This window comes from Gallinula chloropus (genome assembly GCF_964237585.1).
Source record: "Gallinula chloropus genome assembly, chromosome: 9".
Lineage (NCBI taxonomy): Eukaryota > Metazoa > Chordata > Aves > Gruiformes > Rallidae > Gallinula > Gallinula chloropus.
Window position 1 is genome coordinate 21,910,591 of NC_140094.1, and position 16,955 is coordinate 21,927,545.

Below are 16,955 nucleotides of genomic sequence, written 5' to 3' on the forward strand. Positions count from 1 at the left end.
ATGGATCAAATGCACATCTTTTCCTGCACAAATTTTAGCTACATTTGCCAGAGAAACATCAGCATGTCCTGCCCAGGAGAAGGACTTGGGGAGAATGTCAACTCATAGCTCCTTATCAGGATGAGTAATGGAGACATTTGCAAAGGTTTAATTCTGAAAAGGCTCCTAAACTGCCAGGCTGCAAATACCATTTTACATTTTTAAAGCTTCCAACATCCATTAACACTCAAAGGTGCTGCTGCTTTTTTTTTTTCTTTGCCAGAAATGCTTTCATGCTTTTGCCTTCCTCTGGCTGCAGCTTTAAGGATCAAACAGGAAGCTTGAAAAGGTGAAAAAAATATTTCCTGATCATTTCATCTGTAAGTGCAGACTTACATCAAGAAGAAAGCTTGTCTTATTGGTATCTACAGCATTCCCGGGGCAGACAGGAATTTGCTGGATGGCAAGCTGTATTTAAAAGTTCAGATCAGCAAGAGTTTAATAATTAAGCATTTGCTCACAGTGAATTTGTTGATTCTGTTGTGAAACAAGACAGAGAAACCCATCTAAACCAAATCATGCTCCTGAGTTTGCAAACGCAGTTTTCAGCTGAATACAGAGGAGGATCTAGGGGCCAAACACTGAAGTGATTTAATCAGATATTATTTATCAGGCAATGTAACACATTTCTCCAGGATTTTCTCTGATGCATAAATTATCCTTCTCTTTGTTCAAATTCAGTGTGGCTTATATCTCTCATTCCATCGTGTCTGCCACGGAAATTGACCCGGAGCAATACAGATCCATTTCACTGCGCGTCTCCCTTTCCACGGGAGGGGCCCTTTAGATATTAAATTAACGTGGCTGAGTTTGCTTCAGGTTTATGCACACATACACTTTTCTTTTTTCCCAGTTTTATGCTTTTATTGATCAGAGACCAGTAAATTGCTCTAATTAAACTAGAATAAAACAGGATGTTGCATTATTTATGAACTGATGTAACTTCATCTGATGAGACGGCTTCTTGCCCCCAGTAAAGCTCAGGTAGACAACTGTAACAGGGGAATTGTGGCCTTCCTGCCAAATCATTCTCATACAAAGCTTTTTCGCATAGATCTTACTGCTCTGATGCTATTAAAACTATTTTTAAGGTGATGTAAGGATAATTTTCTACCTTGGCAGTTTTAGGTATGCTGAAAGGTTGAATAAATTATTACTATGGCTTAAAGTGGATTGTGGTACTAACAATTTTCTCAGAGCTCTCTGTACTAAAAAATAAAACATTACAGAGCCTCAAGAATTTTACAAAAAAAGATAATGCCACCAAAGACATATTGTCTCTTCTAGGACTATTTGCTACTTCAGAAAAGTGACAGTTTCTTCAGCAAAGTAATTAACTCTACCTGAAATCAGAATCAGGCTAGTAGTGCAGGGGGAAAACTTTCTGCTGCTTCTTCCTCCCTCCCTCCCGAAGTATAATCAGTGATTAGAGAAACAAGATCTGACACAGAGACTCATCTTTCTCTCTAAAATTAATGCTCTGAGTGACATTTAACATTATCTCTGGCTGTAGACCGAAACAGCTAGTACCTACCCACAGCAGCAGGACAACGCTGCGATTTTAGTAACAAGTACTTGCAAAGAACTCTGATCTGCCAGCAAGAGCACCGCGTGTGTACAATCCTCTGACGTGTCTGGGTAAGCTGTTCTGTTTGCTAACACAGAAAATTTACTTTCTCTAATTCTGTTCAGAGAAACCTCAGTAGCATTAACTTGAGTGAAATATTTTCCCTTTTGAATTAGAGCTTTTCCTTAACTTTTCTTACTGGACTAGATTTATGTTTCTACCCCTTTCTCATTAAAATTCAATCACATCTCCAGTTCGTTTGTACAGACTGTTAGAACAGTCAGACATTTGGAGTCTTCTGGAGAGCTGAGATACAGAAGCTGACAAGAAATCTCATATTAAACTTTGAGCTCAATAGGCTTAACACAGACACAAGTTGTTCCCTAAAAACAGTTCAGGCTGTAAACGATCTTTCCATTAAGATACATTTGTGGTACATAAGATGTTCTGTCTTTTCAGGTACACAGGCATCCATCACACATAGCTCTACTGTACTCAGAGATTGCCACATGGATATAAACCAAACTAAAATTACAAATAGGAAGGATGATAAACAGCTTTAAAGCAACTGCAACATCTCCTGGCAGAGATCAGCACAGAAAGAAAGGAAAAATAAAGTCCTCAACTTTATAGAAAGGTAAAACCTGAAGAAACACACATTTATTGCTTCATAGTAGAAAAACAGTAATCACAACCTCCACTCTCTTAAAGACAATTAATCCAGAAGGAATTAAATGCCACAACAGACAATCCAGCGTAACTAAAATCTTGATGAGATGAGAACTTGTTGAGTTTGGAAGGGCTGCCATTTCCAGCAAGGAAGAAATGCAGCCTGCTGCAGCAGACTTCTGTAAGCTTGGTTCAATAAAGGCTTCAATGAACTATCATGCCTCAGTAAGATGAGAAATCCAACCCCAGCATAACTGCATTACTCAGGAGTAAACGTCCTTGCAATCCCACCTGGTGCCCGCCCAGGGAGGGAAGAGGGCTGGGGGCACGGTGCGCGCCTCCCACCCAAGCACACACTCTGCACCCGCTCACAGCCCCTCAGCTACCATCAGACATGAGTACCCCTCACTTCCTTAACACATCTATGCTGCAATTGCTGCGCTGATGAAACAGGCTGCTCTGGCCCTGGAATGGGTTTTGTTCTTTCTAATCAGTATCATCACCCAGCAGCATCCCTTCTGGTAGCTATCTACTCAGCCTTTCAGAGAACTGCATTGCCCTTCGGATCTGCTTTGCTAAACTCACCCACTCATTTCTTGAGGAGGATGGACTTTTTCTATCAGTGTCTAAATGCATTACAGGGAATGCTGGTGAAAAGGTGTGTGATCCTCACAGACACACAGGGTCCTGACTACAGCAGGACACTGCAGGGACCTTCCTTCACCTGCCTGGAAATATACATCTAGTGTCTAGCAATGTGTGTCCCCTCCAGATCTAGAGGCAGGTGCTACAGGTGCCCAAACCACACGCTGGAAGACACGGGTGTACACCAACCCCTTGCACATCGTCCTTGTGTTCCTAGGACCCCACGGGCACCACAAGCCAGATACAGACCTTTTAAATCTGGCTGCGAATCAGGCCAGCCTACATCTTGTTTCTCTCATCGCAAACCTTTCTTCAGAGGGGAAGTCTGCCACTGAGAGGGGGAAGAAGGGAAAAGCTGGGCTGTTTCTGTCCTAGCTTGCTCTGTTCCACCAGGGATTTTCAATAAAGTCACTCCAAATTCGGACTACTTGTGAAGTAGAGAAGCAAACAAGCACCTCGTAATAACCATATTGTTATCATCTCTCATTTTCCACAGGACACATTTTCATGGAAAAAAATATGGTTCACTGGAACCTAAAGGTTCATTTGAAACTGCTTAGGTTTAGCAGACTTCTGAAGAAGCAAAGAAAGACAGGGAGAATCTCCATTGTTTGAGAATCACCATTTAGGGGCAGAAATGGTGAAGCTATTAAGCTTCACCTTGGCAGCTATTAAGTGAAACTGATGGAGTGGCAGTTGACATGTCACTCAAGAGCTGCAGCATCTTGGGAGCTCCTAGTCTAGCAGGCAATTTCAGTGCCTGTGGAGTAACACAGGAATAAGCAAATTCCAAACATCAGGAAACTTCATTCTTAAGCCAGCTCATTAGAAACAGTGATGACATTAAAATCAGAACAGGATATATCTAAAATGGATTAAAACAACAACCTAACAAAATCGATTTTGTGAATGGCTGAGTTACTCGATTTTGTGAAAATAATTTCTTCATGTCCCAAAAAAATCACACACGTAGCACATAGCACAGCCGCCTGTCAGTGCCTGGCTGACCCTCCTACATATAAAATCAACAGTTCCCACACAGCCACATCATTAAAAAACATCTCAGCACACACTCCCAGGTACCCATGATTTATAAATGGGTAAATCACACACATCTACTACTGAAGGTCTAACGTTTCCTTCCTGTGGCGCACACACCCGCTGTGCACACCACTGGCACAGGTGAAGTGCAGCTCCAGGTGCACCCACAGGGCACCTCTGAGCTTCTCTATGTAAGAAGGGAAGTCAGAAGTCATTAAAAAAGTGCAGTAATAATTCTGCAGTGAATCCCCTCAGCTTAATAATTAAAATAGAAAAACAGTGAAGGCAAAATTCATTTTCTGCTCTCTCCTTTTCTCACTGAATGAAGCAGAACTCCAAAAGGAACAGAAGTACACTTATTTCTGGGGGAGTAGGGGGAGAGGTGGAAGGATCACAACGAGAAACTACAGTGTGGTAAGTACAGCCAGTGTGAGGATGTTGGATTTCACCGAATCTGTGGCTGCTGTAGCTGCTAATCCACCTCCCTCTCAGTCACCCAAGCAACTGCCCCTTTGTGCTGGGCATGAAGCTGGCTATGGGAGAGAGAGTGATTCCTTGTGAAGTTTTTATCGGGGTTTATCAGGAAAGCAAAGGGCAGGGTCAGCTATCCCAGAAAACTTCAAGATCTTCAGTGGTCACGGACACAGATGATTTTTACTGATATAATAAAAAATAAACTCTTCTGCTTCTTAAAGTGAAAACACCAAAAGAAGATGATAAATTTTTAAGAGATCTTTTTCTTACCTAATAATGACACACTGATTCTCTCTGTCAATGATCATGTTTCTGTACATGCTGTCGGCGAGAGCATAGATGTGTGGTGGGTTTTCATACTGTGCCTAGGCAGGGAAATCAAAAACAGTTCTTCAGCATAGCATGAGGCAATGCAGAAAGAGCAATCTAAGCTTTTATTTCAATGGGAAGAATTATTTTCCTGGAAATAATAATTAATAATTTCGAATCCCACTTTGTACTGATTTTTCCCCAAGAATTTTGTTGTTCATTTAATAAAATCAGACTGAAGTCTTTGGGTCTTGTTACTGATCTTTCTCTCGTCCACAATTTTCCACTGAACTGCTGTAAACACCCTGTTCTAAAAATGGCCTGGGCTTGAAATACATTACTTGCCCAAGAGAAACTCACATAATTTAAGGCTATCCCACCCGTGGTCATATGCTAACAACAAACTACCTCAACCACCACCCAGAGCCTGGTGCTGTGTATCTCATTTCCATCCACTGAGGCCGTCTGAACCGCAGGGTTTCCCAAACCTACGGATCTGCCCAACTCAAGCAGAGCAGGAAACTGAATTTTAAATCCCTAGTGTCCACTCACTCTTCAAGCTCTATTTTCAAAAGCTGCATCTACTATTGGCATCTCAATTTTCTTATTACTCTTGTCCAGTTTGAGAGTTCTCAAGCCATGGTTTCCAGATCCACTACCATGCATCACTCTTAATGCACAGGACAGCTTAACAACTGCCTTTGCAGGAGGAGGGACGCAGCAAGGGGAGAAACCTGAAATGGATTGGTGTTACTGATGATACAAGGATTTTACTTGAAATACTAATTTGGTGGCTTCAGTTTGGAGACTCAATAAATAGTAATGGCTACCAGCCAAGTTCTCTCAGGCTAGGACAACACTACCAAAACCCAGAAACAAATAGTTTAACTACCTCGAATAATGTTTACATGCCCTGAATACTGTGGTACATTTCAGACTGCTGTACTTACAGCTCCTTGGTACATCTCAATTTCCTTTTCCCCAAAATACGGCATTTGCTTGAAAGGATTCACGGAGATTAATACAGAACCAATGTATGTCTGTATTCAAAAGAAGTTAAGGTAACCACATGGCTTCATAAAGCGCTGCCTTCCCACTAGTGACCGCCAAGTGACTTCTCCATCTATTACATAACTGCAGCACAGCTTCAAGCTCTAAAACCCCACAGCTCACAACATTTGTTAGTAAAATTTATACTAGCAGGCTTAGAAGAATACAAACATATCATTCAAGGGGATATTTTCACATTATCAAAATATTTATTTTGGGACAAGCTAAGCATAGACACCTGTATTAGAGGCCCAAACATGACACACCTTGAATAAAAACACAGAAAGGAAACAGCAGATTTGAACTGGTTTACTCCTTTACAGCTGAGGAGGTTGGACTGCCAGTATTAGATTGCTTTGACCTTTGCAGAATAAGCTACAATGACACATTCTGATCTCACAGAGATAGTGCTGAGCACGCACAGTCGGCTGGAAACAGCCACTCCTGTGGTGAACGGGACAATTGCTCGGCTGCATGTACTAGTGGAGGATCACAGGCAGTTAGGTACTTCGGGGTTATTTTATGGTGTAACTGCTACCAGTCCCTACCAGTCTTATCCCACAGGCTGCCCTATATGGAGACACTCAGTTTCAGGCTCCCGTGAGTCCCAGAAAGCTTTCTGAGAACACAGTGGATGTTGGTGCTTCACCGTGCCCAGCTGCACACGTACCTGCACTTACAAAACACCCGAGGAACCTCTGGAATCCAAATTACAGCACACACGTATGAAGCAACCAGCACTAGAGGCAGGACTGACTCACTGAGCTGGGAGGGAGCAGCGTACCCACGTCACTGAGTCCAAGATGTTGTGCTGCAGGTTCCACTGAGCCTTCAGGAACTGTCCCAAGCCAAACCAGCTGTCTGAGCTTTCCAACAGCGAGTTATCAAATCTAACCCCTGGCTGATCTTACATCAGGATCTATTGCTGTGGCGCCACAGAACGGCAACATGTTAGAGAAGCAGCACGACTCAGTGAACATAACTCCTGTACAGTTAAGTTTGCAATGCTTTCTTCATGCAGTTTTTCATTTCATTCAAAGAAGTGTGACTGGTCTGGGTCTGGAATGTAGCAAACTGAGCATTCGCTGTGTCAGTATAACATCCAAAGTGGCAGGTTTCTGTTGGTAAACAATACCAACGTTTTCTGGGACATGGGGCACAGCACAGAGAAAGGTTCATTCATGGGGGGACTTACAAACAATTGAAACGTTCAAGAGATCATCTCCATTTTAGAATTAAAAGCCTTCACTGAACTGCAAAAAGAGGCTTTTCTTCCTACACAAAGGAATTCTAATGCTTTAAAAGAAAAGTCTGATCCCTCATGTGACCACCAGTCCCCTAGGAAAACATACTTACTCCTGCTTCAACAGAAAGACCATCCCCATGTTACCCTCACTCCTTTTCATAGGGAGAAAAAAAAAAAAGCATAAACCCATTTCTTCATCATAAAGCACTGAAACCTGTGTGAACACACTGCCCAGGAGACACTGTGTTCCACTCCCGTTACTGACCGGGAGAGTGCCAGAGTTGGCCCCAGTCTGACAGCCCCTTCAAGGCACAGTTAGTAACTGTGTGGTACCTCTCTGCACAGAGGACCCAAACACGTACTAAACATCTCTGCAGCTTGGGGTGGAAATGTCAGCACAACCACAACATTTGTTTTCCTCTCTCCAACCTTGCTAAACTGAGCTGCTACCTAGCTCTTAGCAATCTGAATCTATGGCATAGCCAGGAGATGTTATATTTCCTTCCCTTTTTGCTACAAAAAACCCCTAAAATCTGCAGGGATACTATTCTCCAGATACAACGTAGGTACAATGAGTTTCACATTGGCTCAGCAAGCCCACAGGGCCCCACTAAAAACCACACCACAAAGGATACAAAAATATAATCATCCATGTATCGTTTCTTGAGGTTCTCCACTATGGAATCCTCCGTGATTTTGGAAAGAAGGACCATATCGTCCACTCCACTCTGCTTGACATTGTGGCTCTGCCAGTGGTATCTGTAGTGTCCTTTGCTGCCCTGCAAGAAAGCACAAGAAGCATCAGAAAGGTTACCGATTTCAAAAGGTTTCCATGTTTACAGTCAGCTTTGAATCAGCTGAAAACAACCTACTGAAATCCCAACTCCCAAAATTATTTATCTTTCACTGAATTCTATTCCTCAGCCCAGGCATGGCAAACGACTTGCCCCCCAAAATAAGGGGTACTCCCATGGGGTTTTGTGAATGTCTCTACACACAGAAGGGGTTTCAGATGGCAGACACTTCTAAAACATAGCAGAAAGAAGCCAATTATTCCAACTGAGATGCAGTTACTGGAAGCTAAGGATGCAAATATTACACTCCTACAGTGCAACTGTTAGCAGTGGGGATAATTACCACCTTAAACTGGGTACAACTCCATCCGTTAAGAGTCTTTTAAGTGAACCCTGCACAGGTGCTGCTACTCCAAGGGAAGCTGCTGCTGAGGGCTGCTGCCCAAGAGCTCAGTGCCGCTCTGCAGACCACGCTTCGCCGGCTGCGTGCCTCCACAGCCCCTTTTCGTCTGTTAGTCACCGTGCTTGACTGACGTCTAAATAGATACCTCTCTCCCCACACTCAGACACTACTATTTCAGGATGCTACAGAAAACTTGTGACATTTCAAGCTGTACCAGTTGAAATCAAACTCTGCTTGCTTCCAGCTGATTTGGACAGCAGCTCAGTTCTGTCGATACGCCCACAAATATAAATCTAGTCTAGATCAATGCAATTAATTCAACTAAAAATCTACTCTCCAAACCCAAACCTGTTCTCTGTAGCGTGGCAGATAATCCTAATGGAGGTCTGCCATCCTGCCTTTCTGTGCTTTAATGAGCCATGCTGGAATTAACACATTTCACACTGAGAAGTTACCAAGTGTGCTGTCAAGGAAGTCATGGCCCAGAAAAAGGCACTTATCTTTGTGTATTCTCCTCCTTTTTAAACACCACTATTTCAAACAAGGAGATTTAGCTACACTGTTCTCGTGTATGTTATGAGATCAAGTCCCATTCATCAGAATACAAGCACTGTATTAATACAAAGCATTCTGCAGAATAAAATAATGGTTGATTTTACAGATATTTGTTCTGTTAAAGGAAATCTGGGTACACTGAACCCTTTGGCTGCACTCAAGTATTCTGAAACAGGACATTAGTGATTCAGAGAGGTACAACTTTTGTGTGTACACACTTCTGCACTAGCAGATGACCTATGTAACTGCACTAACACAGAAGTGCACCTGCCAAATTGCTTCCTTCTATAAACAGTCAAGCACTTGTACCAACATCAGGTATAGGTGTGGGAAGTGTGAATGGAGTCAGGGCAACACAAGGTTCTTATCTGAAAGATAACTTGAACAAAAAGAATGCTTTTTCATATGGTACAGCAGAGGTAAATATGTCTGAAAACACAGTCTCAGAAATGCTCCTGAACCATCCAGAACCTGATGTGAACTTCAATAGAACAACAGACTTAAATGACCATCATTTGCATGAACCGTGTCAATTTAAATTCGCAGGATGGATGTGGTGATCTGGGAGCACTGTGGAAATGAAGGAACCAATTAATCTTTGGAAAATGTCATAAAACATGTGACTGAAAAAAATCAGTTGAAGGTTGGGTGACTGGAGAAAACAGAAGTCTGACAGAGAACTATAATTTCCTTCAGCGTGCTCATCAGCTACTTGCAATACTACACTCGGAAAAAGGAACTGGCAGGATGGAAAAAGGTGTGGTACCAAAATAGAACCAGAGATTGACATTCTTCACAACGCTATACAGGATGTGTTCCAGCACTAGATAATAGAATAAGCTACAGAAATCGTGTAAGAAATGAGAGTGGGAAGCGATTCAGGTTCCCATTGGAAGTTATGGTAAAGCTGACAGAGCCACAGGACATCGGGAAAAGGCGCACAGTTTGCAAAACAGCATCTCTGTGAGTCAGCGGCTGCTGCTGACTGGTTAAGGCACGTGCACTGCCAGGCCAAAGGGCTCTTTCCCAAGGGCAACACAAACCCACACACAGTAAGGTGCCCTGTGAGCAGCTCTCCCCAGCACCCACACGCTGTGATCCTGCCCGAGTGCCACAGCACCACACACGCTCTGCTGGAACAGGACGCAGTGAGGTTCCATAACAAGGCAGCAGCTTAAACATCCACAACAGCAACAGCACAGAGACAGCTGAGAGCAGCAGCACTGACAGGTCACATTAATACTGTGTCACATATTAAGTGGCAGGATCTATCAGTAGTTTGGGACTACTTTTTTTCCTCCTAAAGCTTGCCCTCATGTGCAAACATCCAGAGAAGCAGCAAATCATCACCAGATTATTGCCAGACTTCTCCCTAGGATCTAGAAAGAAGCCCAAGATTTAGTAGTGTCTAACTGCACCTGTGGTTGAGTTTTGCTCTCACCCTCCCTCCTCCTGGAACCTAACACCAGCAGAACGCCCAGGGCAGTGGCTGGAACCTCCGTGCAAGGGCAACGAAACCAGGAATGCTGTTTCTACAGGACACCACCCACCCACAAGTTCTTGCTCTTCCCAGCATGAATGATGACCTGAATTTGTCAGCTTCACTCACTTCCAACTGGTACTACCACAACCATATCCAGCTAACACTTAACTGGCTTTTATATGGTTTTGAAATTAAAAATTATCTTCCTGTCATAAATTATCTCCAGAAACTCCCCATCATAGCAGATGTAAAAGTAACTGTTCCTATTTCTCCAGGCTGTGTATTTCCCTAAAGGTCAAGGATACGTACCTAAAAATTACAATCTTTTTCAACCACCTACATCGTAACCACTGATGATTTGTTCTTACTGTGTATTTGTAGACAGTTTAACCTTTGTTTCAGCTGGAGCTTTCCACCAGCCTCATGAAAAAGCAGTACTCTAATCTGGAGACAGTTTACACCTGAGCTAGTTCCTTGGTGTCCACCTTAACTTGAACCTGCTTTGCCGGGAGTCGTCAGCCTATCTCTCTCAGAGAATGTTGCCCTTTAGAGAACAGGCTTTCCCTTCCACCCCTGTGTCTGCCTGCTCCCACGACAGGCCAGATCTCCTGGGACTGACCAGGAACTTCAGAGCCAGCAGGACAAGGGCCAGCAGAGATGCTCTGCACCCCAAAGTCCCCACCGTCCACAGCGAGGACTCGAACAGAGCACCCCTGCAGCACAGCCAGGTCTGGGTGGCCAGAGAGGCTCAGGGCCTGCGGTCCATCCCCAGGCCTAGCCGTGCCATTCAGATGTCAGCAAGTAGCTAAGGCTTCTCTCAGGTTTTCTCAGTGAAAGATGTGATCTGACCATACAATAAATAAGCAAGCACAAGTTTTTGTGTCAGCACTAACAATGCATAAGCAGCTAAAAAACCCGATGACCTTAGCCGATCAGGAGAAGCACAAAACCCCCAACAACTGTATCAGCAGCCTGCTAAAAGCCACAGAAGTGGAACCGTGGGTGCTGAACAGCCCAGCTGCCAGGACTCCCCCTGGCTCTCCCCGAGCGTGGAACCCAGCACCTGGCATGGCACAGGGAACGGAGGGAGGCTGCGCTGGCGAAGCCGGAATTAAAGGCGTGTACTGCATTGCTGTCAGCTGTTATTATTCATTTGGTTGCTGTTTTAGGCTCAAAATCAGATCTGCTTTGCACTGACAAGAATAATATTTATGAGTCACAAGACAGCCCTGCGAGCTGGGAGCCTCCTGTTTGGGAGCCGAGCTGCCGCAGGAGCGCGCGGCCGGCCGGCGGGCTGCGGGCCAGCACTGTCCTCTCCACCTCAGCAACTTCATCACTTCTGCACCAGAACAATCAAAATTAATTCAACTCTCTCTTTGTACATCTCACTTTAACACCCACTCATTAACAGATTAAGACAATCACTACATCAATACCAAGACAGGGGATGTAGAGCCCTTCAGTGTGCTAAGCCCTGTCTGTACTTGGTATGGTATGGTATGGTTAAAGCCTGCCACTGCTTTGTTTGGAACGAATTATAAATATTGATGAGACATTTATTTACAGAACATTCTTTTTGCTGCCCTCCACCTTGTGTCACAATAGCAACTGCTGGTTTCTCCTATTTGCCTTTATTACTGTTTATGTATTTTTACATTATCCTAAGCAACACGTATTTGATGTGGCTATAAAAAGATTGAGTCATGCTGTGTCACATCAGGCTTTCTTTTAACTGGAAAAAAGCAAATATTTTTGTAATTCAAGCTGTTTAAAAATAGTATGTCTAAAAATAAAGCATTAAAAACAAGGGATCAGAAGAGACCGTATATTCTGCCTCTGAGAAAGAGCCTTGCTTCGTTCTCCATCAGAACTCTGTCTGAACTACAGCCACCCACATGCCATAAATAATCATTCCTCATTTTCCACAAAGGGAGAAGTTGCCATCCTGAATCTCTGACAGCTTTTTTCAGTAGCAAACACCCTCCATCCTCCATCACAGTGCAGGAGGCACTCAGCCTCCATGAGGGAGTAAGAGTGTCAAACGGTCACAAGCACAACCTTTCCTCTCCCTTTCCAGCTGTGAGAATGTAACTATTGAGTAAAATCCTTGTAGCTTTGGAGGCGTGTGTCTGTGTACTCAGATTAGTATTACGAACACGACACTAAATCCATACACAGCTATCATCTGACCCATGGATGGACCACAAGCTCCGAGCCTCTCTGGTCACAGCACTGAAAGAGCTGCATGCCATTTACACCTGACAGCAATGCTTCTACCAGTGCAGGCGTATCACTGGTCTCATACATGCATAATATGTAACTTTCTCCATCTAGTGAGAAAATGAAGGGAAAAAACACAGTACAAAAACTTTTTGTGATCATAGCACATCTAAAAGCAGTATTAATTAAAACTGAGAAGTCATAGGAGATAAAATTGCTCCAAAATCTCTCTTGTGTACCCAATGTTAGAAAAAAATAGATACAATGGTTGTAATGATGTGACAATAGTTCAGAAAGGATATTAAAGCAAGACAGCAAAAGCAGCTAGTTGGACAAAGATAAAAGGCAAATTATTTAAATTTAACATGAGGGAAATATTAAGGGAAATAAAAGGCAGTGCTTTAGGATTTCAGGAAATAGCAAAGCAAAAATATTGAGCATCTAAGCAGCAGGACAGGCTTTTTATATGGAGAACTAAAAATACCCAAAATGTATTAAGGGATGGAAACTACTAGCAAGTTAATATCCCAAAAGCCACAGCTGGGGAAACACAGTACTGAGACAGAGATTTGTGCAGCGGAAAATCATCAGTTCTCACTGTTTGCTCTCAAGGGGAACGGCGTGGGGAGGGACACAGCCCAGGGAGACTAGCAGGACCAAACCCAGAGCTGGCTGTAGGCTGCGGGAGATCTCTGGTGCCCAAGCACCTGCTGCCATCCCTGGCTGGGGGCAGCTCCCCACCGCCTGCTCTGGAGCCAGGGAGCAGCCAGCACCCCAGCCAGGAGCAGGGCAAGAGCCAGACACTGGAGCCTGCTCACCTGGACAGCAAATGCATGCCTGTCACCCAACACGCGTTACGGGAACGCGAGATGTCTGCGGGGGATGCACATCCTGCTCATTTTCAGGAGCCACAGAAGACACCAGCGTTCTCAGATAAACAGCAGAACATTTACTTCAGCATTTGACTGTGAAGATCATGTAATTAACCACCAGTATGACTTTTCACTAATGTTTTCAGCCAAGCACAGCTACTCGACAGAGCAAAGCAGGGATGGGAATGAGCTTAGGAGCAGATCATGCTCATTGCTTCAGTTTTTTGACTCAACTTACAGAGACAGTGGGCAGATACCAGAAAGCAGTTAATGAGCTGTAAATTCATGTTTGCTTACCCCACAGCTTTTTGGGAGGCTGTGGCCTCATGTTCCAAGAAATAATCTTCTCAGGAAAAAGCAATACTGTTAGCAACTTAATATGGTTGACGTGCTCTGAGATATTAACTGCTTTACTTGACTACTAAGCCATCTCAGAGCTGTTCTAAGTTTGACTTGTTCCTCATGGCATGAGCAATGACTGTGATGAATTCATGACAGGCAAAATGTGGTCAATGACTGTCTATACATACACCCCACCCCCCTTTCCAATGGTTTCACTGAGCAGCATCGATGCACTCTAACTCTTGATCTGTAAACCATATATGCACTTCGCATCTGTGTATTATTCTGCAAGGTAAGAAAATGCAGAACAATTACAAGCAGTACTTAATGTATAATAAAGCTTTTCTATCTGTCTTCATTAAAAACAGGTTTCTAAGGGGTTTGTGCAATCATGCATGTTACATGGAGTACTACAAAATCCTGCACATTTTAACCCACAGGCTATTAAAATCCATTTTAGCACCTATACAGTATAGGAGCACGAATGTGCCTGAACTTTCTTCCCTCCTTCACTGTCACTACATGAAAAGAATGGGTGCTGGTTCCTCCTCCTGGTATCTCCCTGGATAAGTGATGCTCTGAAATTACTTGCATGCCACCTCTCCCAAAACGATACCCAGCAACTGGGATCTGAAAGGTCAAGAGTCACAAGTTTTACCAGAGCTGCAAATGCCCCCAGAGTTTCCCCGACCCCTTCGAGAACATTATCCTTTTTTACATCTTTTCTTCATTATGTCTGTTCAGTTTTTCAAACAACAGAAAACAATTTGTCTGTGGTGAATTTATTTTGCATCTTCCCCTGTGTGTCAAGGTTACAAAAAATATCATTACAGTCTTAACTCAATCAGTAAATTCAGACAAAATGCCACTGTCTCTCCTTTAGCATCAGACCGCAAATATTTCTCCTTGATCATCTTGACACTAAATAAGAAACTGAAGTCAACTGGGAGCTTCCCATCACCATCTGGTCTCCCAAGAGAAGGATCTCAGAACAGCACGACTCAGAAGCTCTGTGCATGGATCAGCGTCTCGCGTAAGCGCTGTTGGAAGACAGCATTTTGATGCTGTGTGGTACAAGCTGTCTTGGTGCCAGCTGAAGCTTTTGGAGCAAGTAAAACTGGTGGCAATAACGCCATCCCTGCCATGTCCTGTTCCAGCTGCTGCCAGTGCTCACTCCCTGCCAGGCTCCCAGCTGCTGGAGCCTCAGGATTTAGCACCAAACCATGGTCAGAGGCCACAGTCACCCCAGTGAATTCCTTTCTGCTCAGTCATGCCTCTTTGTACAGCTGCACATCAATAGCAGCTGCAAGAGGCTGTTCAGTTCCCCCATCTACCAACCTTTTGTTTCATGGTAAAATCGAGGTATTTGTTTCCCTATCAGGCCGATACTGCTTAGAGATTAACCTGAGAGCCTGAGGCCAAAGTCTGTCCCCAGCACTACCTGGGTCCATGACCTAGTTACAGCAGGTTCTATTGTTAACCAACTTCTCTGAGCACTCTGACTGCTCTTGGAGCCTACAAATCACCCTCTTCCCCTGACAACTCGAGGATGGCTGCTCCCATCAGCAGACTAAGAGCACTCAGGTTACCTGGTGAAGCAGTTTAACAGCTGGTTAGCCCGAACTCTACAGAAGAAAAAAATATAAAACGGGAAAAAAAAAAAGCCTAGTAATCAAACTGAACTGTACAGGTTCTCTTCGTTATCTACACAAGAGGACCAAACACTTGCTGTTATGTGTTCTTTAATACCTGGTCTCTGATGGGATTTTAATTCTATCTGTTCCTCCTGTCATGGTTTCCCTGTGCAGACATGCAGTCCTCCCACAAAAGATCACTGGGGTCAGGTGCACTAGCAAATGTCAGCAGAAGAAAAATAATTATTTTAACTGATTTTTAGCTGCAGGTTGTGCTTGTTTTTATCTAGGCAGGATGGGAAATAAAGAGGATGGCAATACTTCTGAATTAATTACTTGGCATTTAAATTGATAAGTCACCAAGATAACACCAAAGGATGAAAGGATACATGAATACATTTTTAGAAGTATTAAAATTACAGAAACCTTCAGAGTATTTGTAGAATTCCCAGGGAATAAAACTGCTCCTGGTAAAATACCATTTAGTTACTACTCCACTGTAACCAAAGAGTATCAGTTGCAACAAATCCACTGTCTGCATCTACAGAATATATTTCTAATGACTACCAAATCTATTTCTAATGATGCCACTAGCACTTTCAACTGACTGAAAATATCTCATTCCCAACAACAAATGTTTACGTAATCAGTTCAGTGTCTTAATCATAAGCAGGAAGAGACTACACTCTGAAACAAAGTACCTACAGCTCATATTTTCAGTTACACCCCAATAAATTGCGACTTGTCTTTGAAAAGCACATTCGATAGCACGAGGTATGACAAAAAGACAAACCTCGTTTTGCATCTTTCCTTGAATTTAGAATAAAACCTTTTGAACCGTAATGCTATTTTCATCATAAAGTGTTCTCAGGAACTAAAGAAACCTTTACATAATTATAGTCAATGTCTTAAATATTGTATTGAACTCCCCCAAAATATTTGGATTAAGGACTCTGTCAGGCAGTCAATGCAAGAAGTGCTAAGGACCATAACCAGCGCACCCCGTGCCCCAGGGCAGGGCGATGGCAGCCCCCTCTGCCCCGTGGCACCAGCGCTATGGGCTCTTCAGCCTGCCTAGACTTCACTGAAATATCTCATCCAGGGGAGGAGGTCTGCATGAGTAACAATCCCAACTGTCAGGAAATAACTATTTCAGACAGCCTTTGTAACCGTGCAACAACTTTACTGCTTGCCCAGAGATGGCTGTTATTGATCTTTTAGTGTATAAACTGTAGTTGCAGTGCAACAGCTTCACTGTGGGTTTTTTTAATCCTTTTTATGAATTCTAAAATTTTACCTCAATATGCCTTTTTTTAAGGTTCTTGGGTACTGAACGCTGCTCTACAAACACCATATTTTTACTACCTGAACAGTCCAGTAAAAAAGCTCTTTAAAAATAAGTTGTAATACAGCTCCCATACAGAACTGACAGCATTTTTCTAAATTATATTATTGTGGAAAGAGCAAAACTATCCCTTCTAGATATGAAAAGAAACTGAAGCAATCTCAATAGGCAGATAATGTTTGGTTGGCTCAGAGACTCAATTAAAAGCCAACACCTATGCCCCAACATGCCCACTTTGTTATCTTCGTAACACACTACCTATGGAGA

General features: G+C 43.3%; 1 protein-coding gene across 1 annotated transcript in view; it reads right to left on the reverse strand.

Annotated features, from left to right (window-relative positions):
- The window catches only part of MYO1E (myosin IE), a gene marked incomplete at its 5' end in the record, with an annotated part of 81,725 nt that overhangs the window by 43,126 nt on the left and 21,644 nt on the right, over nucleotides 1–16,955 (reverse strand). Inside the window, 3 exon segments of the mRNA XM_084268268.1 lie at nucleotides 4,706–4,800; nucleotides 5,695–5,784; nucleotides 7,676–7,819. Of these exon segments, the coding sequence (XP_084124394.1) occupies nucleotides 4,706–4,800; nucleotides 5,695–5,784; nucleotides 7,676–7,819 (329 nt within the window).